The 24063-nt window shown below is 41.2% G+C and overlaps 1 protein-coding gene across 2 annotated transcripts in view; it reads left to right on the forward strand.

Annotated features, from left to right (window-relative positions):
• Positions 1–13784: 13784 nt before the first annotated feature.
• The window catches only part of VWA3B (von Willebrand factor A domain containing 3B), a 242905-nt gene continuing 232626 nt past the window's right edge, over positions 13785–24063 (forward strand). For both annotated transcript variants that reach the window (XR_009344834.1, XM_059134682.1), the window contains exons 1-2: positions 13785–13986; positions 17719–17995. Coding sequence is in view for 1 of the 2 variants with exons in the window: in XM_059134682.1 (XP_058990665.1) it covers positions 13930–13986; positions 17719–17995 (334 nt within the window). In the remaining variant the exon portion in view is untranslated. The remainder of the gene's footprint in view (positions 13987–17718; positions 17996–24063) is intronic.

The following is a 24063-nucleotide window of genomic DNA, read 5'->3' on the forward strand; positions in this document are numbered from 1 at the left end:
GAGACCAAGTCACGAGTCTGACACCCAGCTGACTGAGCCATCCAGGTGCCCCTATTATTTCTTAAATTCACCAACATAAAGTTAGTAATAAAAATCCCTATGCATTTAACACCTATAAAAATTTAAAACCAGAACAGATTTATAAAATAAACACAAGGCCAAAAAAGCCTATACAGTTCAAGTTGGCATATTGGATAGGCTGCTGTTTTGCTGAGCTCACACTTCGACTTACAATGAGTATATGCTCGGTCCTTACTGCAGTCTCGGTTACTGCATGTGACTCAATGACTCCATTTTCCTACCAGTAGTCTTTATCCAACTATTGTGAAACCTTTGCTAATAGAAGTAGCTTTCACAGTCATTTGACCTTTACATGGCACTGATATCCATGAAGGCTCTATGAAAATGTGTTAATTTTGTGTTTTCATTTCCATTATTAACTTTCTTTAAAAATATATAGCTTCAAATCACACTCAATTAAATATTCCACCCACAGCAATCAGGTTTCCTGGAAAGAGTAACCATGACTGTGTTTTAGGAATGTGCAGTTCCCTTAGGCTTTCCATGTTGTGAATTAGCTAGGATAAGCCTTGTCCAGATATGCTGGTTGAGGTCTCAGACACAAAGGCTTGCCAGTGACATCAAGGCAAGGATTGGTGAAGGCCTGCTGAAGGTAACTTTCACTTGATACGGACTATTTAATTTTCAAGCTTTAAATTAATTTTTTAAAGATTTTATTTCTTTATTTGAGAGAGACAAAGGGAGCACAAGCAGGGAGAGGGGCAGAGGGAGAGGGAGAAGCAGGCTCCCCATTGAGCAGGGAGCCCCCATGCAGGACTCGATCCCAGGATGGTGAGTTCATGATCTGAGCTGAAAGCAAGCACTTAACCAACCAATTTAGAGGTGCCCCTCTAAATTAATTTTTTTAATAAGCTGCATATTTTCATGGTATTCAAATCAGAAGACCACAAAGCCATGTTCAGTGAAAAATCCTTCTTACCTGTGTTCCAGACCACTCATTTCCCCTCCCTGGGGGGCAACCAGTATTATAATCTTAAGTCTCCTTCCAAAGATAGCTCAGGCACAGACAAGCAATCATGTATACACCTTCTTAAAGATAAGAATTGATTAGTGTCAGATTTTCATATTGTAAATAATGTTAGGGATGCATTTTCCTTCACTTAAGAGGCAATGTTAGTAATTTCTCAAATTATAAAATAATGCACATTTATTACAAAAAACCTAAAAACTCCAAAAAAGGAAAAGGAAGAAAAAGAAAACTGCATACCATTTGGAGATAACCTCTGGGACCCACAATTATTTATATTTCTTTTTAGTACGGGTACACTGCACATAGAATATTACATTGGAATCTTTTTGTTTTTACTTATTAGTTTCAAACGATGCTATACATCGTTTTTAATGGCTTGTGTGTATATACTATAATTTATTTAACCAAGGTCTCTTGTTTGAAACTCAAGTTGATTACAGTTTTGTACCATTATAGACCTTCACTTGATGTATTCTTAGTCTTTATTTATTGATGACTTGGTAATTTAGGTGCAAATTTCCTAAGGGAAAAGACTGCGCTTGTCTTGATTACTTATAGCATGATGACTGGCTGTATGGATTTAACTATTAGATGACCATGGGTGCAAGAAAAAAAAATGCAAATTTTCGGTAAAATTCAACCTCAAAATTTACTTAAGTGAAATTAAATCTGAGAAAGGATTGGGTTTCTGATTTCTCATAGAAGTTACTTTTTGGAAGGGAGGACAGGATCTCTCCACCTACAGCTACAAACCCTGTGGAGAAGACACAAATGGTTTGCTTATTTGCTTTCATAAAAGAAAGAAATGTGAGAAGGGGTCTTAAATACAAGACCGAGGTCACAAAAAGGGGACCTTCAATTTTAGGAAGCAGCACCTCTCTGGTTCCTACTGTGGTAGGACAAGAGTACTTTTTACACTGCTGGAATTAACAAGCTGTAGGGCACCCTTCCCAGCTGAAACACATCAGATAAAACTTGCCCTTCACCAGTGACTGTCAGATAATGCCCCTTGACGCCACAGAAAGCTACTTTCTCAAAACAATCCCCTGTTCCTTAAGGAAAGTCTATTTTAAAAGATGATTGTCACTAGACAATTGTGGTCTTATTATTCTTCTAAATGAGGCAACAGAACGCTTTTAGCTTGTTCAGCCTGCAGGAAATCTTTCCCCATCCCTAACTGTGAGTCTCCACAGTGGACACCAAGATGGTTCCAGGGCAAAGGACAGCCCAGCAAAGAAAGAGGAAAGAGGGCAGACAGCTCAGGGGTTCTGGGGACTTCCATTTTTGACACAGCCGAAGGTTAACATTTCATATCACAAACAATGTCTGGAGATGGCCCCGCATAGTCAAAGCCCCAGTGCCTGGCATAAAGGCATCCAAGAAGACCAGGAACACCAGAGCCCTGGTGTAATGAGGGTAACGGGGTGATTGTGCATTTGGGGACCCCATGTCATTTTTTCTGTCAAGAGAAACTTGCATAACAGGCCCATGTCTGAGTTTAGGTTTGTGTAGGTGTAAAGAAGTCTCCTGCAAAGCTCTGATTTTAAAAACATTTGCAGAGAGAAGAGAAACAATCAAGGTTTTTTCCTCCTGGGGAAACTAGGCTTTTGACAATTACCTGCCAAAGGAAATTTCCTTGGGTCTGTCCTTCCCTCATTGTCTAAAAAGCACTTCTGCTTCTTAATTTTTTTTATGATGATCCTTAAGATGCTGATGGAAAAATTTCCAACACCTTCAAAATGGTACTCTTAACGTTAACTTGGTCTACAATTTACCCCCAAATGCATCCAACTTTACAAAAGACCCAACATCTCAGAGAACTTATAGCTCCTGCTTCTGTCAAGAACAAGATACAATCAACAAAAGTTCATAAAGTCAACTATATAAACTTGGAAACATACACCACCTTTTTAAAAAAATCTTTTAAAAAGATTTTATTTATTTATTTGAGAGAGAGAGAGAGAGCAAGAGAGCACATGTGTGTGTGAGGGGTGCAGGCAGAGGGAGAGGGAGCAGACTCCCGGCTAAGCAGGTGTCCCGGGCTGGATCCCAGGACCCAGAGATCATGTCATGAGCCAAAGGCAGACACTTTAACCAACTGAGCCACCCAGATGCCCCCAAATCCCACCTTTTAAAAAGCTTTTATTTTAAACTAATTATAGTCTCAGAGGCATTTGTAAAACTAGGGCAGAGAGTTCCCTCTACTCTTCCTTAACTCCGATGGTAACATGTTAACATCACCGTAGTACATTATCAAAACCAGGCAATTGACACTGACGTTGGTGTTATTGCCATTATTCATTTTGACATTTGACAGTTTAAAAATAAAAACCTGAAGTCCTAAAACCTGAGAAAAAGAATGAGTTCCATCTCCTGCTAAGATCCTATCAGGTTTGAGTTCTCCAGGCTCCAGCCCGCTCAGGCTTTATCGGTTTTGTAACACCCATGCCTTCTTTGAGCGAAGAAATGAAGAAATGCTCTGTCCTGTAAGACTTGCTAATTCCTCTTGAATCCGCAGATCAGGCTTCCCCATATCCCTCTCTCTCTGTGCCTAACAGACCACTTCTATTGTTCTACCAGAAGGAGAAGGTAGAATCCATGCGGTCTCTCCTGGTGCTGTTCTTGAATTTTTTTTTTTTTAACTTTTTACTTTGAAATAACTATATATTCAAGGAAGTTGCAACAGTAGTACAGAAAAGTCTTTGAAGCCCTTCACCCAGTTTCTCCCAGTTGTTATTTAAGGTTTTTGTATCAGTTTACTATATTTAAAAAAGATAATCAAGTCCTGTTGTTCTGTTTCGTTTTATTTTGTCTTTTTGTTAAAGTAGGAAACACCAAACCTTTTCTTTACTCTTTTTGTCCAGTGAAAGATAATCTATTATAGCTGAGACTGTTTTATTCAAGAGGTTGGGGCTAATTGCTAATCAGTTCATCGAAAATGTAGAACGATAAAATAAAAAATGACACACGGGTCTTAACATTCCTCATTTTAATTTGGCTCATGTAAAGGTGCTCGTTCTCCAGTGTTTTGGCAAAGAGTTGTAGAAAAAAAATCTGTGTTTCAGTGGAAAACAATGTATCACCCATAGTTTAACCTTCTACCTTATCAAATCAATTCTATGGGAGCTATTTTGTAAATCTGCAACGTGGGTAGCTGATACACATGTAAATTATGTCCTATCTGGTAGAGATGAACTTCCCTTGCCCCTGTGGAAAAGCCAGTCTATGTCCATTTGCACATTATTTTACTCCATATAACATTTTAAAAAATGTTGCTTTTGAAGTGGTTACAACATCTGCCTGGTTCTTTGATTTCACAAGTTTAATGGAATTTTCACATACATTCATTGTTACATCTGAACTAGAGTCATGATTTTATCTTTTTCTGAAACATATCAGGATTAAGGCTTTTTCTTGGTATATTTGTCCACTATTGGGAAATGCTTCTTTTTCCTTGAAAATTGCATTCATAACACAGACGATTTCCAGTTTCACTCTGTGTAAGGTGGAGGTAGAGTGTAAAGAGCTGAATGCTTCCAGATTCCTAAAACTGTTTGTCCCTTTCCCCCGAGTCATTAACTAGGGTTTCACCCACCCCTAATTCAGCAACATTGTTATTGAATGACTTGCCTCCATCTACACAGACAAGCAATTTCCAAAGCATTCTTCCTAAATTTCAGAGAAATAAGAACTTTTTCTCCTCTAACGCTTGTATTTCACTAATTTAATAACATTTAATTAAATGATGTGGTAGAACTCTAACCAATATAAGCGGATCTGAGAACAAATCCTGGGCACTTCAGTGCTATCTCTGGTGAGGTCACTTAGCCTTGTGAATATGCTAAGGGGAGACCAGTGAAGAGAGTAGGTGGCCAGGACTGGCTGGTTTTTCTCCAAGTTCCTTTTCTACCTCCTGGGCATACAGCGAGACCTTGTATTCTAGCCTCCCTTTTAGTAAGTGTGGCCATGGGACTGAATTCTAGCGAATGGCATTTAAGCGAAAGGGACCAATACCTCTTTTAGGTCTGGCCCACACAAACCTCCTCACTGCCACCCTCCAGTGTTCATGCCCCTTCTATTGGTTTGAGCTAGACCACAGCTTGGAAGTCAGTGATAGAGACAGTGGAGTGGGAAGACACCAGGAACCTGGGTCCCTAGATCCCTGCGGGGAGGACCTGCAGATCAGGAATATCAGGTTTGGACTTGAAGTGAGAAAGATACCAACTTCTGTAGTGAATGAGCCAGTGTGTATTTCTGGGCAGGTTCCTGACAGCAGCTAGCATCATTGTAACTGGTCTATAGCTTCTCCCTAATGGCCACAGAAGAAGAGAAGTCTTTCAGGGTGGATTATCCAGGTAAGGGAATTAATTTGGTCTGATGGAGCTGTTACAAATACCCTACAGAAATATCTTTTTTTTTTTTTTTTTTTTTAAAGCAGCGGGGATTTAGGCTCCTCACATATTTATTCATTCCACAAAGTTGTGCGGAGGACCTATTGCTTGTCGGTCACCACTCTGGTCTCTGCAAATATGTAACGAACAATGTAGACGGAAGTCTCTGTTCTCTAAGAGCTCAGGGGAGAGGGGTGCCTGGGTGGCTCAGTGGGTTAAAGCTTCTGCCTTTGACTCAGGTCATGATCTGAGGGTCCTGGGATCGAGCCCTGCATGGCGGGGCGGGGGGGAGACTCTGCTTAGCGGGGTGCCTGCTTCCCCCTCTCTCTCTGCCTGCTGTCTGCCTACTTGCGATCTCTCTGTCAAATAAATAAAATCTTAAAAAAAAAAAAAAAAGCTCAGGGGAGAGACAGATGTATGCAAAATGAGAATGTTGAGAAGCTGGACAGCGATGTATGCTCTGAAGGAAAGTCAGGCAGGGAAGGCAGACCAAGCCTGAGGGGAGAGAGTGGGCATTGTCTCTGGTTTTCAGTGCCCCTGTCAAGGAAAGCCTCAGTGAGAGGGTGACATTTGAGCAAAGACTTGCAGGTGGTGAGAGAGTGAATCCTGTGGTATCTGGATGAAGAACACAGGTTAAAATTCTACTTCCATGACCCAGTTTCCAAAGTCAAGTCTGAGTTGGGGTGGGGGAGGCCCTGAGTATGGCTGCCCGTGGTGCTGGCTTCTTCTCCTGTCCTCTGGACCAGCATCTTGGGTAGGTCCAAGGGCACTGAAGACCTGGCCTGGCAGAAGGGTTAGCCGCCAGGAGTGTGCCATCCAGGACAGCCACACACAGGTGTCTTTCTTTAGTCCTCACTGCCGGCACCCATCGATATGGCTGTCTTCACCCCTCTCTCCATGGCATGGGGCCTCCTGCGGGCATCCACTTTCTGGCATGTTTGCATTCCACCCTCTGGTCCAAAGCCAGGCTCCTTCCATTTCTGTGCTGTGTCTGTCCTGGCAGTTTGATCAGAGAGTGCCATCAACTCAACCAAGGTCGCAGAGCTAGTAAGGGTCTTTATTCAGGGCATAGGCCCACTGGCCCATTATCTCTTATTTCTCTACCCTCGACATTCCCTCTTTCTACACTTTGGCTAGAATAGGTGTGGCCCACCCAGGGACAGAATTGTTTTATATTTATCTGTTTTATGATGTTTGTCATATAAGCCCCCAAACAGTGAGTTCTATTAAAAACAAAGGGCCACAGATTGCATGGAGCACTGGGTGTTATATGCAAACAATGAACCATGGGACGCTACATCAAAAACTAATGATGTACTGTATGGTGACTAATGTAGCACAATTAAAAAAAAATAAAAAATAAAACAAAGGGCACCCTTATTACAATTATCAATTGTGTAGTTACGGAAAAACTCATGTGTGTTGAAATAGACAAAGGAATAAAGACAGATATGCCATATGTACCTGACACCTGATTTTTTTTTTAAAAGATTTAATTTATTTATTTGTCAGAGACAGAGGGAGAGAGAGCGAGTGAGCACAGGTAGACAGAGAGGCAGGCAGAGGCAGAGGGAGAAGCAGGCTCCCTGCCGAGCAAGGATCCCGACACGGGACTCGATCCCAGGACCCCGGGATCATGACCTGAGCCAAAGGCAGCTGCTTAACCAACTGAGCCACCCAGGCGTCCCCTGACACCTGATTTTATACAATGAATGGATACCTTTCAGTAAGGGGAGAGAGGTTACTTTTTGTTTCTCTTATTTAAATGAATTTATTCTTTCCCAGAATGGCTCTATGAGATTCCTTTTTCACGTTAGTCATGATTTACTCCTTGTCCTACTCTTTCAGGAAGTGCAGTTTGGATCTTAAAGACTGAGGCTCACAGCTTTGCAAGGGATTTGAGCTTGGCATTCATCTTGATGTTGGAAAAGTTCTCCATGGAGGAAAGAAGCCTACTAAATATGTATTGTTTTAAAACCAGTTTTTCAGAGGACTTCAAAAGACAAAAAGTGTCATTTATATAATGACTTTCCGTAAATTTTGTTTCAACTTTTACTGTAGTTAAAAATCAACCCTCTCCTTCCATTATCTGTTAATGATTCCAGAGCAGGGCTAATTCATTGGTCAGGAGGATGGCCACATGTGAAGCTGAGCTGGAAGACTGGGCTCTGGGGCTTGGAGGGTGGAAGCAAATTCCTGCCAGCTCGAGAGAGGAGGTAGCTACAGGGCTCCAGGTGATTGAGGCCTTGGGGGCTCTGCTTGCCCTTTGGAAGCCTTAGCCACTGAGTGATTCCTGCAAGGTGGAGAGCTGGGGAGGAGACTTAAGTGAAGAATAGGGCAAAGCCCCTTTCACCCCAAGTTTCCAAGCCCTAAAATATGTGAGACCATTGGTCCATTCCCAGGGGTGGAGTAGTCTCTGGGCTCCCACCTTTTCCAGAAACTCCCCAAACCACTCCAGACAAAAAGATGCCACCGTTTCTCTGTTGGAGGTTTTATTTATGCCTTATTCTCTTCTGGAAAGGCACTGAGGTACACTTAATGGCCCCTGTCTTATACATGCATAAAAACCTTAAGACCAGAGTAGAATAATTCTGATTGACAGCTAAAAGAGGTGAGGGAGGCCGACGATATTGGAGAGGTACTCTGGGTGAGTTTAAGGCATAATAAAAAAAAAAAAAAACCAGAACAAAAAAGCACCAACTCCACAAAAGGCACACATTTCCATAGCGTTAAACTCCCAGAGAAGCATAGGGCATTTGGAAGCTGACTTATGATAACATAATGGCTTTATTTTAATAGATATTTGAGGAATAGAGATAATCTTCATATGATCATTTTTCATATTTTACAAAAGCCCTGGGCATAGAATATTCTAAACCCTACCTCTGTGACATTTCTTTCTGAGCAAGAAAATGTCAGCACAGTTGGCCTTTGAATAGTTGATTAACACATATTCTGTACGCTATATGTAATATATACTATGTTCTTTTTTTATACTATATTTCTTCAATTAAATAAGCTAGAGAAAAGAAAGTTACTGAGAAAATCATAAGGAAAATCCAATTATGCTACTGTACTGTGTTTATTAAAAAAAAATTCATATATAAGCAGGCCTGTGCAGTTCAAGACCGTCTTGTCAAGCGTCTGCTGTATATAGTTTTAGATGAAGCTGGACCAAGAGACGTGTGTGTATTTGTTTCCAGCTCTCTGTACATTCTGCATGCCCTTGCCTGTTCTCTACCTCATTTCCTCAGGTGATGGATATAGCACAGAGGAGAGCAGAGTGCCTACAACTTCTTCTGGCTGTTGTTCCCCAAAGGGTAAACCTTGGCTCATAGGGCAAAGAAATTCCCAGTGCCCGAGGACTCTGCTGTGTTCCCTCCCCATAGTTCTCCATCTCCTAGCAATTAGATGGGTCATGTTACTTGCTCTAGCCAATGGGTTATGAAACATGGCTGCAACAGTACAATTGTGCGTTTAGGTGCATTTTTTTTTTTTTTTTGATAGAAAAATGCACTATGCTGCATGTATTTGTTCTGCAATTGATTAAAAGAATATCAACAATATACCTTTGAACTTTTCTATGTTTTAACAAAAAAATCTTATTCTTTTAAACTGCTATCATATCACAATGAGAGTATACCATAATTTCAACCACTCCCTTATTGGTGAACTTGAGGTGATTTCCATGATTTCGTTATTTTGCTTTATAAAAATACTTCTCAAGGAAACCTAGCAGTGGAATTGCTTGACAGAAAGGTATGTACTTTCACAGTTTTAAAACAATGATTAAAGAATCTTCTATTAAATTCCATTTACTACTGTTTTACGTAGGATTTTTACAATTAAATTCACCAGTGAGAATGTTCTAATTTTTCTGATGTTATCCGGCTCCTCTCTTTCTCCCTTCAATCCTGAAGAAGTAGGAGTATTGCTTTAATTGGATCAGATTCCAGGATGTTGGTGGCACCAAGTTTATGGGTGTGAAGTTATCCACCAGGTGTGCTTCTCTCTCTGGCACTTCGCTGTTTCTCCGAGGGGAAAAAAGGAGGCCAAACCAGGGTTTACCTCTTCTAGTGGGCAGGCCCTCTTTTCTTTCTTCCTCCCACATAAGCAGTGCTACATATTTGCCTGCCAGTCATGGTAAGGAGTTGGTAGAGAGACCTGAGCTTAGGAGTGAGGCCTAGCTCTGTGCCCACGTCCTGCACCCACATGGGGTTGCTGGGTCAACCCACCCTTGGGTTAGAGGGACCTAAAACCAGGTAACACCTATTGCCTATTGCCATCAGCCTGTCTCTATAATTCTCTCCTCGGAAACCATAGGAAGAGGAATACCCAGCCAAGGCAAGATTTAGGCCCATTCCTGAATATCATTTCCATATGATCAAACTCTAATCCAGGAATATTGTCTTTGCCAGTTTTTAGTGTAAGTTATCTACTTTGAAGAGTGATTTTAAATTTCCCAAGTGTTTGGAACTTTTTCGTTTGGATGAAATGTCATTTAATTCTTCTTTCTTTCTTTCTTTCTTTATTAGAATATAGTATTAGACTAAAAGGCATCTAGTTCTTTTAAAAACAATGGCACATTGCAAACTTAACAAGAAGTGTGGGAGGGAGGGGCAATTAGAAAACAGACCTGCTTTATGCCATTTAATGTTGAGATGTGTGCTCTTAAATGCCCATTCAAATCCAGTAAAGTTTTCACTGTGGCCTTCATATCCAGTTTTAAATGAACACTGTACAACTGGGATGACAGAACATTTCTTTTGGAGGAAATTAGGGCCAACATGTGATCAACACATCATCTAGTTAAGGGGGCAGGGTACTAAGATTACTTGGGTTCAAATTCTGGGTTCATAGTTCACTAGCTGAGTGAACTTGGAGGAGCTGCTTAATCTTATGTCTTAGTTTACTTATCTGTAAAGTGGGAATAATCATGGTGTTTTCCTCCTGGAGCTTTTGTAAGGATTTGAAGAAGCGATATATTTAAAATGCTTAGAACACTGTCTGGCATTCAGTAAGTTGTGGCTATTGTTTTGAATGTTGGCGAACCCCAAACATTGTAATTATCAAGAGTAGAACAGTTAGGCCTAACAGCTCTGGTCCACAAACGATGTTACATTGAGAGCCACAGTTGGCAGTCACTCCCCCAAAAGTGAGCCATGAACTACAGAACATCGTAACTGATGTGAATGTCTATTTCGACTTTGACTTTGCTTTCCGTGCTCCCACCCACTCGCCTCTCTCAAGGCAGCCCCTGACAGCCCAAACACCCTAGACCAGCAGAGCCTGGAAGGCTCAGCAGTGATTTCAATCTGACTTAGCCGCTCCATGCACCGCTCCCCTTCCCCAGCATTTGCCTTCCAAGGGAATGCTTTTGTATTAAGTCCCATCTCAGACTCCTTCTCACCATATAAATGATTCCCTTGAATCAATATTCTACTGCTGCTCTCTCTGGTTCCCGTTCTTGGACTGGGGTTAGGAAAACTGCTTTTTCTCCTTCAGTTTCATTGACCTCCACCCAACCCCAAAAGATTCTAATTATGATCATAAGCACATTTAGTGCCAGTAATAGACTTGTTTGAAGAAAAAGAAAAACCATTCAACCTGAAAAAACAGCACAAGGGTCAGATAACAATGGAAGGGCTGTCACAAGGCAGTACACCATTGCCAAGAGTGCCAACTGACAGCTGATGCTCTGATTCTGGACACGGGGAGAAAAATTACTGTGGCTGGAGTGTCCATGGAAGGTTTTTCAAAGAGAGAAGAGCTTGAGCTGACCCTGAAGAGACCTGGAGCTCTGTGGCTCCCAAGCTGGTATAATCCAGGTGAAAGGGATGGTCTGAGTAAAAGTATGTGGTCAGAGACAGGGACGAGGCCAGTATCTCTGCTGGAACATTTATGTTGTGGGCAGTGGCAAAGAGTCTGAAGCTAAGGATGGGAGTGACACGATAAGTGCCCATTATTAAGGTAGACAGTAGGATACGAATCATCTGTGGAATGTAAATTTAAAGTCAATGTGGTAAACTTCAGAACAGTGGTATATCACAACTGTGCTAAAGGTATTTTTTTTTAAGATTTTATTCATTTATTTGACAGACAGAGATCACAAGCAGGCAGAGAGGCAGGCAGGAGGCTGGCAGAGAGGCAGGCAGAGAGAGAGGAGAAAGCAGGCTCCCCATGGAGCAGAGAGCCTGATGTGAGCCTCGATCCCAGGACCCTGGGATCATGACCCAAGCCAAAGGCAGAGGTTTTAATCCACTGAGCCACCCAGGCATCCCTGTGCTAAAGGTTTTCTTATTCCAGACCATGCAACACCCAAAAATAAGGTGAACCATCCTTTGGCTAGCGGAACTGAAGTCAGAATCAACTATGCACTACTTCAAAGACCTAAACTTCTGCTTACTTGTGTATCTATAATTTAAGTAGTTAATGTTTAACTATTTCAGGCACATACATATAATTGACAAAAGCATAGAGTCCTCTGCAGTCACTTGCATGTAAATGGCAAGTGTCACAGGGAAGGGAGAATGCATGGAGTGAAGGTGAGGGCAAGAGTGCCTGTGTGACTATGTAAGGCAGTGGGTTTGGCTGTGTGAATGCTATGCCCTCTCTCTAACCCACAAGACCCAACAATATTAGTCTGGCAGGGTGTGGACAACAGGGATTACTGTGGCATTGGCAAATGTGGGCGTGGCTGCTGTACTACCCTTCTGAACACAGTCTTTTAGTATTGTTGAATTTTTGTTTGTTCTCTGGTGGTGTGGTTACAGGAGTCATCTATAAGGCCAAAGGTATATAATCCAATAATTTTACGGAATGATTTGTGACCTGAGATCAAGCCTGTTAGGCTTTAGAAGTTATAAAGGCATTAAAAGAATGTAGGCGCCTGGGTGGCTCAGTGGGTTAAAGCCTCTGCCTTCAGTCCCAGTCACGATCCCAGGGTCCTGGGATCAAGCCCCCTATCAGGCTTTCTGCTCAGCAGGGAGCCTGCTTTCCCCACTCTCTCTCTCTCACCTGCCTCCCTGCCTACTTGTGATCTCTGTCTGTCAAATAAATAAATAAAATCTTAAAAAAAAAAAAAGTAGGAAAAATGGGGTGCCTGGGTGGCTCAGTGGGTTAAAGCCTCTGTTTTCTCAGGTTGTGATCCCCGGACCCTAGGATTGAGCCCCACATGGGGCTCTCTGCTCAGTAGGGAGCCTGCTTCCCCCTCTCTTTCTCTGCCTGCTTTTTTGCCTACTTGTGATCTCTGCTGGTCAAATAAATAAATAAAATCTTGGGGGGGGGGAAGAATGTAGGAAAAAGAACCTTCTGTGGATGAAGTAGACTTTTGGTGGTGGGGGGATAGGGTGGGGACAGAATTGTTCATTTTTACCGCTAACTACGTTTTATTAGATCTTTGACTCAAAAACTTACAAATGATCTGGTCACTTTTTGAGTTTTGAAATCTAAAACACAGTTTAATATCCCAACATAATAAAACAATACTTTCCTGTGGGATCTTTTATTAAGGATTTAAAGATGCTTTTTGTTAAGCACAAATTTATTTCCAAGTGACTGAAAAATCAGAAAGCCTGTATTTTGAGCTCCATGCATGCTGGACACAGTAAAAATAAGGGTTAAAAATAAAGCCAAATGGAGAAAATAATGCTATAGGAATACTCCTATCTAATAAATAAGGGCATTTTTGGTAACTGCAGCCCCTCCCCCCAAACTGCAGCTCAGTCTCACCTGTCTTAGCTTCGCTCACACTCGATCGGCCGCTGAGCCGTCCATAACCAACCACCCCGCCTCCTGAAGGTTCTTTCCCTCAAACGTAAAATGAAGAACAGCTTTTCACAGCGTTCAGGTGAAAATTAAACAAGATTACGCAGACCTAAGTGCTCCGCACGCTGAAAAGTAGGTACAGAAGTTAATTGTAATGCTTCCTGCGGTGCACGGGCCTCGCTCCCGCCTTGGGGGCCTTCCTCCACGATTTGCTCGCGCTCTCAGCCCTGACCCGGGCTCTTCTGCGTGTTTATCTGCTCGTTAACTTAATAAATGTTCACCGCCGTTGTTAATTTTCCCGGCAACAACAGGTGGAGGGGACATGCCATCCGCTCTGTCCCCTAGCGTGGGGCTCTTCCTTTGCGTCCCAAAGTACCTTGGGGATCCAGGACACCCACATTGCCACCTCGCCCCTGGGCTTGCTGCAGAGCCCCCACCTTCAGCCCCCGGGCCCCGCGGGCCCCGCCGGCCCCGCCTCCGCCGGACGCGCGCTCTGTGGGCGGGGTCGGCTGAAGGAGCCGCTCCGTGATTGGCCGCGTCTGAGCAACCGGGCGACGCCGTGGTCAACACGCCGCGCCATTCGGGCTGGGGTCACAGAGAAATCGAACGTCTGAACTTCTTCGCGCCCAGCGGCGACCCTTCGCTTGCCGAAGTCGCTGCTTTACCAAGCAGCGGGATGAGCGCCTCTCCGGCTTTTTGGGGTGACAGGGTCCCCAGAGGATGAGAGGGCGGCTGCTAAACAGGAACCTCCTTGTCTTTCATCCGACAGACTGCCTAGTAAGTGGGATGCGATCCCTTCCACGACAGAACCTTCGAGGTTTCCAGGAAGCTGTGGAGGGAAAGCTTGGAATTACGCAGTCCTACGTGGACGCCCTCCACAAAAGTTGCTAAGCCAGTTTGCCAGGTTCACTGAACTCTGGTCCTGGGGTCAGGCTGAGACACAGGTAGAAGACCCCTCCTGTTGTGAAACTCTTCCCACCCTACTCCACTCCCCGCGAAGCCCAGCCGGTCTGGTGGAGGACCAGCTTTCTTGGTTTCCCACTTACCATAGGCCAACAGCAATAAGAAGGTGAAGTGCACATGCGTTTGGAGTTAATACAAGAACCAGGAGAAAGCTATTTTTAAGAAATAATGATAAAATTAATAGTCCAAAAACCGGGATCTGCGTGGATTACAGCTTTCTGCAACCTTCTGGTCTAGAATATTCTTTGGCTTTTTTCCATTCTTTTACATTTACGTGGTTTTCCACAATCACGTCACTAAGACAAGCCCCGTTTTTTCTTTTTATATGGGCATGCAACTTACTTAGTTTTGGTTTCCAGTTGGTAGAGTTCTCTTAACTTCTAGGGAGTTCTTGGTTTCCTTCTCAGAAATGTTCTTCCTAGAGAAGCCTCGTTATTCTTAGATTTTCTTTTCTTGACCCCATTTTCTTAACTGTGGGCCAGTCCATTTCAGTCTTCTTTACTCTGCCCACATTATTTGAGCAGATGATCACAGGCTAGCCTTGCTCCTCGGGGCAGGAGAATGGAGGCAGGAGTCCATTAAGGGTTTCTGGGTGAGAGTTGCTCTAGAATACCCATGGGGCTTCGTCCCAGCTTCCTTTCTCCCTGGAACAACTGCAATTCAAAACTCACATAAATCACAAGATATACCCACCTAATCTAGACTTCATTTCAACAAGGACTGACAAGGATATAGGCAGTTTTGGATGTTGATGATAAAACAGAAATATACCCAATGGTTAAGCTGAATTAATGGACTTGAATATGTGCGTTGTGCCTCAATCTCTGACCATATAGGACCTACTCTGTTAAACCATGAGAACTTCCTCTCGGTGCTCCCCTCAGGACGACCTTGGGGCATCCCTATGAGCAGACTTTAGCAGCACAGGATGACTATGCTTGACCCCTCTGGTTCCTTTAGTTGGGGCATTTGACTTGTGCCCACTTAACCTTTCTGTTTTTTCCCCTCAAGCTTTCCTTGCCTGCTCCTCCCTTCAGCTCAGCCTTTCACTCCCCCACCTCCTCCCTGTTTATACTTCTTCATTCTCTTTTGGAAATCCTTTCATATTTCCTTAAACTTAAGCTCTTCACATAGCTTTTAAAACTTAGGGCAGGGTTCAACCGGATTTGTTGTTTCTTACTTCTGGATTCCTCTGTTCCCTAATTTGTGATAACCCCAGATGAAGAAATCCCAAAAAACCACAATAATAATAATAACATAGTAATATGTGGAAAAGAGTGTGTCTCTATTAAAGAGACAGCTATTACCTGGTAATAGACTTGTTTGAACTAAAAAATCTTTGCCTTGTTTGAAAAATCAGTATTCTCAGTAATTCTGAGTGATCAGTTTAATTCAGCTCAACACCCTTACAAAGTGCCTGCTGTTTTTAAGGCATTGTGCTGTGCTGAGGATATTCATACAGTTTGTCCCTATAGTCACTGAACCTTCTTTTAGTCTAGAGAGGATGAATCTGAAGTGCTGGAAGTCATATTGGTGAAATGTCAAAAGTGGGAGCTTTGCTGGGAAGATGTTGCAGAAGTTTGGTGAGGCGGTCTGGAAAGGCTTAATGGAGGTGGTAGAGCTTGCAGTTCATTGAAGGTTAAGATGGTGGTTCCCATAGGAGAACCACCTGAGACCAGCTTGGAGCTTGGAAAGGGGGTGGGCAGTGTGTGGAGGGGTTGCTTTCTCAGATCATTTGGGTTCATTGCTCTGGCAGGATCTCTTATCCAGTCTGAGTAGAACGATCCCTTCTGTTGGGAGATGCCCTTTCTTTCCTTCCCTGTCTCCTTGGATTATTTCCATTGTCCATTTGCTTTCATTTCCGATAATATGGGTCTTCTCAGGCTAACAAATCCTAAGAGTCAAGACCTGAATCAGAATGACTCATATACGTTCTCAAATTCAGTAGAGCCAGCCAGACCTTTTAAAAAATATTTATTAAAAAAATTTTTTTTAAACCACATGAGTGCAGGAGGCACTGGGGCATGCCCCTTAGCTGGAGGATTCAGTTGCCTTCTGTTTGGAATCAAGAACATGTCCCTTTGGCCTTAAAATGTACGACTCTCCTGAAACCTTTTAGTTTCCAAAATCCAGTTTAGTTGCCTTATAAAGACATTTTACATAGCTGTGCTGCCATTTTAACCTATGACATGTAGCTTCCTCTAGTAAGAAGAACATAAGATATGGGTGAGTATGTATCAGGGAGAAGAAAGATGAACTAGAAATGATGACATAATCAAAAATATTTATTCTGAGCTTCCTTTTCTTGTTTCTATGGGAACTGTTAGCCAAATTTAAAAGTCCTTCAGCTGGTAGTCTTTGTTGACCAGATCTCAAAAAATCTGTGAGTCTAACGTAGGAGGAGAAGCCCAAACTTAATAGCTCGTATGACTGGGGACTTAGGGGTAAAAAGGTACTCGAGGTAAAAGTGGTACAATTACTAAAGGTTAATGACTTTTCAATCATTTATTGGGGCATAGCTCTTTCAAGTCTATCAAGTGCTTATCCATGCATAACTCATTCAGTGCTTTTAATAATAACTTCTAATATCATTTCATGAAAACTCCCTAGCTTATGTCCAGCTGATTTCTCTATTTGACTGATTTTCATATCGTAACAGAGACTTGCAGGGAATGTGGTTGGAGTTTTAGAAATGGGAAAAGGGAGTATTTCTGTTGTTGAAAATTTTTACAGCCCAGGAAACAAACACATGTGTTTCACACTCTGGGTACAGAGGTAAGCAGACCTCTCCCTGCCTGAAGGTGTGGTGAATGGGTTAAGATTGCATTAGAGTCTGGGCCACTCCTTCCCTCTTGTGTACATGAGCTATATTTAGGCAGGTCTAGATAAGTTTAATATGTAGCATATTGCCTTGAGTCCAGTTGGTCCCAGAACAGCTGGTTACATGACTCAGAATGTTTAAGTCCAACTTTAAAACATTTGGAAAGTGAATCCAGGTATTCTAGCTGGGGTGAGCCACAGTCCGGTTCCTCCCCTGTTCCTAGCTCCCCGTTAGACATTCCATCTGTAGAAACACTGTATTTCCTGTCAGGGTTTTACCCTCGGTATCCTCTTTGGACGCAAAAGGTCTGGTGCAATTATAATTGGAATAATTGATTTATAATGAAGGTTCAGGAGAGAATGTTTATTTTCTAAAATGGAAGAGCTTTGCATTTTTCTGATTATAAAAGTCAATCCTCTTTCAGAAATGTTTAAATAATGTAAACATTTAAACAATATAGAAAAAGCAAAAACCACATATATTCCCACCACACAGATAAAACTACTATAAACTGTTGTCAGTTACCTTTCTAGATGTTTTCCTCTGTGCATACATGGGGATGTATGGATAGATATTGAACTTTGCAGATATATTTTAGCAATATATGTGGGTATCTTCTTTGTCAGCAAATAAGCATCTATATTAAACATTTTTAACTGGTAGATTGAATTCCACTTAATGATTGTGCTGTAATTAATATTAAACCTATCCTTTGTTGATGTCAGATTGTTTCCAAGTCTTCAGCAAGTCTGATTTTGACAATTGCTCTTATGGGAGGTCTCTGTGACTTAGATCCTAATTCAGAGATGGAGCTCTCAGCCTCATCTTCCACCATCTCTGAGCAGCAGCTGCAGGGGCAAGAGAGACAAAGCAACACGAAAACAGACTTGGCTGGGCAGAGTCTCATCTCATCTGAGGAATGGCTTCAACTGCATGGGCTTAAGAGCAACAAATTGACCTTGAAACAGATTCTGTCACAGATTGGATTCCCACATTGTGAAGGTAAAGTACTCATAAAGCAACGCTGGTTGGGAATCCCAATCAGCGTGCCATGCTTTAGCTTTTGAGGGGGCTGCATCAGTTCTGAAGGTCCCCCCCTCAAACCACAGGCCTCTGATCTTGTTTTGATCTCACATCCTTATCCATAAAAAATGTGCATGGACCCCCAATATGTGTTTGTTACATAGGTATATGATTGTCAGTCCACTTACTAAACATTGCTTATTTTCATTGCCTAAATATTGCTTAATTTCATTCTTAGTCCTTTTTAAAGATGAAATAAAAAAGAAATAGAAGTTGTATGTATTTCAGCAGATATCTTCTTTATCTCTTGGGATGTGCGAACCCCTTTAGGAGGTTGTTGATTAAGACAATAGCTATGTGTGGTTTCAGGGAGAGTGAGCGATTTTACTGTTGTGGGCTGTCTTATGTGACAGGCTAGTTTTTCTGAACACATTTCTTCAATATTCGGTCCTGAACTCCCAGTAGCGCCGCCGTCCAACAGGGAGTATGGAAATGGGTGAGGGTGTGTTTTGTTTTTGTGTATATTTATTTTCTGATGACATACTGAGTTGAGTTGCTCCTGAAATATAGGGCCTGGGGACCAGGGATACAGAATGTCTTAGGAAGTGTGAGCCTTCCCAGAGTGCCCTGTCCAGCATGGCAGTAATACCCCACTTGAGGAGCACTCCTTCAATCAGGGCAGTTGCCATTACTTGGATTTTACTAATTCTGTATTAGCCAATTAATTAATTAATTAAACACGTATTTATTGAGTGGCCAATAATACTGTGTTTCTGAGATTTTCACCAGTTCCCTTGGCAGCTTTGTTCCAGACTGGTGATAAGGAAGGCCTAGGGGATGGGGGCCCATTTTTTTTTTTTTTAAAGATTTTATTTATTTATTTGTCAGAGAGAGAGGGAGAGAGAGCGAGCACAGGCGGACAGAATGGCAGGCAGAGGCAGAGGGAGAAGCAGGCTCCCCGCTGAGCAAGGATCCCAACACGGGACTCGATCCCAGGACGCTGGGATCATGACCTGAGCTGAAGGCAGCTGCTCAACCAACTGAGCCACCCAGGCGTCCCTGGGGGCCCATTTTAATGGAAGGCCTTGCTTTTCAGGGCTCAGGCTGTGTGCTCCCATTTATCCTTCCACAAGGGGTGATACAGCCCTCTATCTTCTAAATGCAAGGTCTGTGGGATTCCTTCGTAAGGAAACAAAGCAGTTTTTTTTTTTTTTTAAAGATTTTATTTATCTATTTGACTGACAGAAATCACAAGTAGACAGAGAGGCAGGCAGAGAGAGAGAGGGAAGCTGACTCTCTGTTGAGCAGAGAGCCCAATGCGATGCTTGATCCCAGGACCCTGAGATCGTGACCTGAGCTGAAAGCAGAGGCTTAACCCACTTAGCCCAGGTGCCCTGGAAACAAAGCAGTTTAATCTTGTTTCAAGTAACTATAATTCAGTCACTAATATTAGCAAAAATAGCAGTTCTTTCTTTATATTTTGTCAAAGATTTTTCAATCTAAGGTCATGGAAGTTACTGCTCTATGATTTTATTTTCTTTTAATGCCCTTGCTAGGCTTTGGCATCAGGATTATACTGGCCTCGTAAAATGATTTGAAAGTATCCCCTTCTCCTGTATGATGTTGTTCTTCTTTTTTAATGTAGTGTTTAGTGGTTCCTTATTTATGTATAACACCCAATACTCATTACAACACGTGTCCTCCTAATACCCATCACCAGCTTACCCCATCTCCCTACCCCTCTCCCCTCTAAAACCCTCAGTTTCCCAGAGTCCATAGTCTCTCATGGTTTGTCTCCTCCTCTGATTTCCCCTCCTTCAGTTTTTCCTTCCTTCCCTGATTGTCCTCTGTGCTTTTCCTCATGTTCCACATATGAGTGAAACCATATGATAATTGTCTTTCTCTGCTTGACTTATTTCACTTAGCATAATCCCTTCCAGTTCCATCCATGTCAATGCAAATGGTAGATATTCATGCTTTCTGATGCCTGAGTAGTATTCCATTGTTTATATGGACCACACATCGTCTGTCGAAGGGCATCTTGGCTCCTTCCACAGTTTGGCTAATGTGGGCATTGCTGCAATGAACATTGGGGTGCATGTGCCCCTTCTTTTCACTACATCTGTATCTTTGGGCTAAATACCCAGTAGTGCAATTGCTGGGTCATAAGGTAGCTCTATTTTTAACTCCTGGATGTTCTGATGGTGCTTTTATGTGGGTGGTACTATTTCTTCTTTAAATGTTTGATGGAATATACCAGTGAAACTTACCTGAGCCTGGAGTTTTGTTTGTAGGAAAAGTTTGATGAGAAATTCTGTTCTGTAATCAGCATAGAGACCTTCTGTTGCATCATGCCGATTTTGAAAAGTTGTGTTTTTCAAGGAATTTGTCATTTTATCAGTGTTTTCTAACATATTGACAAAACATGTTTCGTAATACTCCCTTAACATTTTTTTAATGCCTGTAGAATCTAAAGGTGTTCCTTCTTTCATTTCAGATATAATTTGTGTTTTTTCCTCACGTCTTTCTTGATAAGTCTTGTTCAGGGTATATCATAACTCTTCAAAGAATCAGATTTTGGGTTTGTTGGTTTTTTTGTTTTGCCCTGTTCTTCGTTTTCTATTTCATTGCTATCTGCTTTGAACTTTATTATTTATTTTCTTCAACTTCCTTTGAGTTTAATTTGCATTTCTTTTTCTAGCTTAAGGTGGAAACTTAGATAACTGATTTTTAAGCCTTTCTTCTCTTCTCATGTAGACATCTAAAATTCCTCTAAGCATTAGTTTAGCTGAATCCAAATCTTGATAGGTAGTACTTTCATTGTTATTGAATTGAGAATACTTTTTTTCTCTTGTGACTTTTTCCCTTGATTCATTTTTGAAATGTTTAATTTGTAAATATTTTAGGATTTTAAAAGAATCCTTGTTACCTAATTTACTACTGTTTATGTCAGAAAACATAGCCTGTAACTTTCATCTTTTGAAATGTGCTGAGATTTGTGTTATGTCCCAGCATGTATCTTGGTGCACATTTCATGCACACTTGAAAAGAATGTGTAATCTGCAGTTGTTATATAGTATTTATAAATGTTCATTAGTCAAGATGGTTGGTTTTATTCTATTATAGATGTGCAGTGTCTTTAGAGATTTTTTTGCCTAGTGGCTTTGTCCATTTCTCCCTTTAGTTCTATCAGCTTTATTCATGCAGTTTGAAACTTTAAATACATACACATTTGGGATTGTCATATCTTTCTGATGAATTGACAAATTTTAATAATTTTTCATTGTGCATCTCTGTCTCATATAGTAGTTATTTGACATTTACTTTGATATTGATACAACTCCTTTAGCTTTCTTTTGCTGTATGTGCATGTAGCGTATATGTTTTTAGTCTTTTACTTTCAAACTATCTGTAGTATCTCTTTAAGAAGTTCCTCTTTAATCCATTCTCATAATCTGTCTTTTTTTTTTTTTTAAAGATTTTATTTATTTATTTGACAGAGATCACAGGTAGGCAGAGAGAGAGGGGAGGAAGCAAGCTCCCTGCGGAGCAGAGAGCCCAGTGCGGGGCTCGATCCCAGGACCCTGGGACCGTGAACTGAGCCGAAGGCAGAGGCTTTAACCCACTGAGCCACCCAGGTGCCCCATCATAATCTGTCTTTTAATTGTAGTGTTTGGTTCTGTACATTTAATGTAATAATTGATGGAGTTAGATTTAGGTATGCCATTTTACTATTTGTCTTTTTCTTTCCTCTGTTTCTCATTTCCTGCCTTCTTTTGGGTAAATTATATATTTTTAAACATTTCATTTCATCCCGTTTAAATTTCAGTAGACTTTATAGGTATGCCTTTTTGCATTATGTTTTCAGTGGTTGCTCTCATGATTGAATCGTTGTAACCAGTCTGCTAAAAGTTAACTTTGTACTACATCATGTAAGATGTAAGAAACTTGCAGCAGTATAACTCCACTTAGCCCTACTCCTGTCCCTGGTATTATTGTTTTAATATATTTTATTTTTATATACATCATAAATCTCACAAATCAATGTTATAGTTACTGCTTTAAAAAGTCATTTGTCTTATAAAGAAACTGAGTGGGAAAAAATAGCATTTTACAATCCACATATTAACTATTGATGATATTCTTCCTTCCTGTAAGACTTGCAGTTCCATCTGCTATTTGTTTCTAAAGAATTTCTTTTAAGCATTTCTTATAGTGCAGGTCCTATGAATGACGGATTTTCTTAGTTTTTGTTTATCTGATTTTGCTTTGTTTTTATTTCACTTTTATTTTTTTGGATGATTGGCTGATACTTATTTCTTTTTCTTTTCTTTTCTTTTTTTTTTTGGAGAGAGAGAGCACCAGTGAGCGTGTGCCTGTGCATGTACATGCTTATGCGCATATGCGTGCAGTGCCAGGGGGTGGGGCAAAGGGAAAGAGAAGAAAATTCCTAGCAGGCTCCACCCAGTGCAGATCCCCATGCCAGCTTGATCCCACAACCTTGAGATGCATGACCTGAGCCAAAATCAAGAGTCAGACACCTAGCTGAGCCACCCAGGTGACCCACTGGTTGATACTTTTTATCCTGAACTAGTGATAGCTTTACAGGAAGTTACAAAGATAATATAGACAGATCCCAAGTACCCTTCAGTGAGTTTCTCCTAATGGTTACATCTTATAAAGTTATAGTATAATATCAAATTCAGGAATTTGACATTGATTCACTGTATGTGAATAATTCTGTGTAATTTTGCCACTTGTGTAGATTTGTGTAATCATCACCACCGTCAAGATGTACAACTATTTATCATCACAAAGATCTCCATTATGCTACCCCATTCTAGTTGTACAGACACCCTACCCACCAATATCCTTAATTTCTAGCAATCACAAGTCTGTTTTCTATCTCTGATTTTCTTATGTAGAGAATGTTTATATAAATGGAATCATGTAGTATGTGACCTTTTGAGATTGGCATTTTTTTCATTTGACATTATTTCTTTGAGGTTCATCCAAGTTGTTGCTTGTAGCAATGGTTTCTTTCTTTATATTGCTGTAGTATTCCAGAATATGGATGTACCTCTGTTTGTTTAGCCAGTTACCATTAAAGGGTAGTTTCCAGTTTGGGGCCATTACAAATAAATCTGCTATGAGCAGTTTACAGGTTTTTGTGTGATGATAAGTTTTCATTTCTCTGGGATAAATGCCCAGGAATATAATTGCTACATGGTAAGTTGTGTGTTTATTTTTTGTTTTGTTAAGTTTTATTTTGTCTTATTAAGAAACTGCTAAACTTTTCCAGGGTAGCTCTATTATTCATTTCAGTAATAATAGGAGAGAAACAGTTTCTCCATATCATCACCAGTGTTTAATACTGTCACCATTTATAAGTTTTAGCTGTTTTAATAGTTGTGTAGTGATAGTTTGTTGTGGTTTTGTCTGTGTTTCCCTAATGTTTAGTTTTGTTGAACATCTTTTCATGTGCTTATTTGCTCTATATTATCTTTGGCAAAATGAATATTTCTTCATGTCTTCTGATCATTTTCTTTTTTTTTTTTTTCCTACAACTGACAATACTTTATTCAATACTATTTACATTCCCCGGTAAAATTACACAATGACAATTTTCTTTTTTTAATAATTTTTTATTTTTTATAAACATATATTTTTATCCCCAGGGGTACAGGTCTGTGAATCGCCAGGTTTACACACTTCACAGCACTCACCAAAGCACATACCCTCCCCAATGTCCATAACCCCACCCCCCTTCTCCTAACCCCCCTCCCCCCAGCAACCCTCAGTTTGTTTTGTGAGATTAAGAGTCACTTATGGTTTGTCTCCCCCCCAATCCCATCTTGTTTCATTGATTCTTCTCCTACCCACTTAAGCCCCCATGTTGCATCACCACTTCCTCATATCAGGGAGATCATATGATAGTTGTCTTTCTCTGCTTGACTTATTTCGCTAAGCATGATATGCTCTAGTTCCATCCACGTTGTCACAAATGGCAAGATTTCATTTCTTTTGATGGCTGCATAGTATTCCAT

Source organism: Mustela lutreola, chromosome 9 (assembly GCF_030435805.1).
Source record: "Mustela lutreola isolate mMusLut2 chromosome 9, mMusLut2.pri, whole genome shotgun sequence".
NCBI lineage: Eukaryota > Metazoa > Chordata > Mammalia > Carnivora > Mustelidae > Mustela > Mustela lutreola.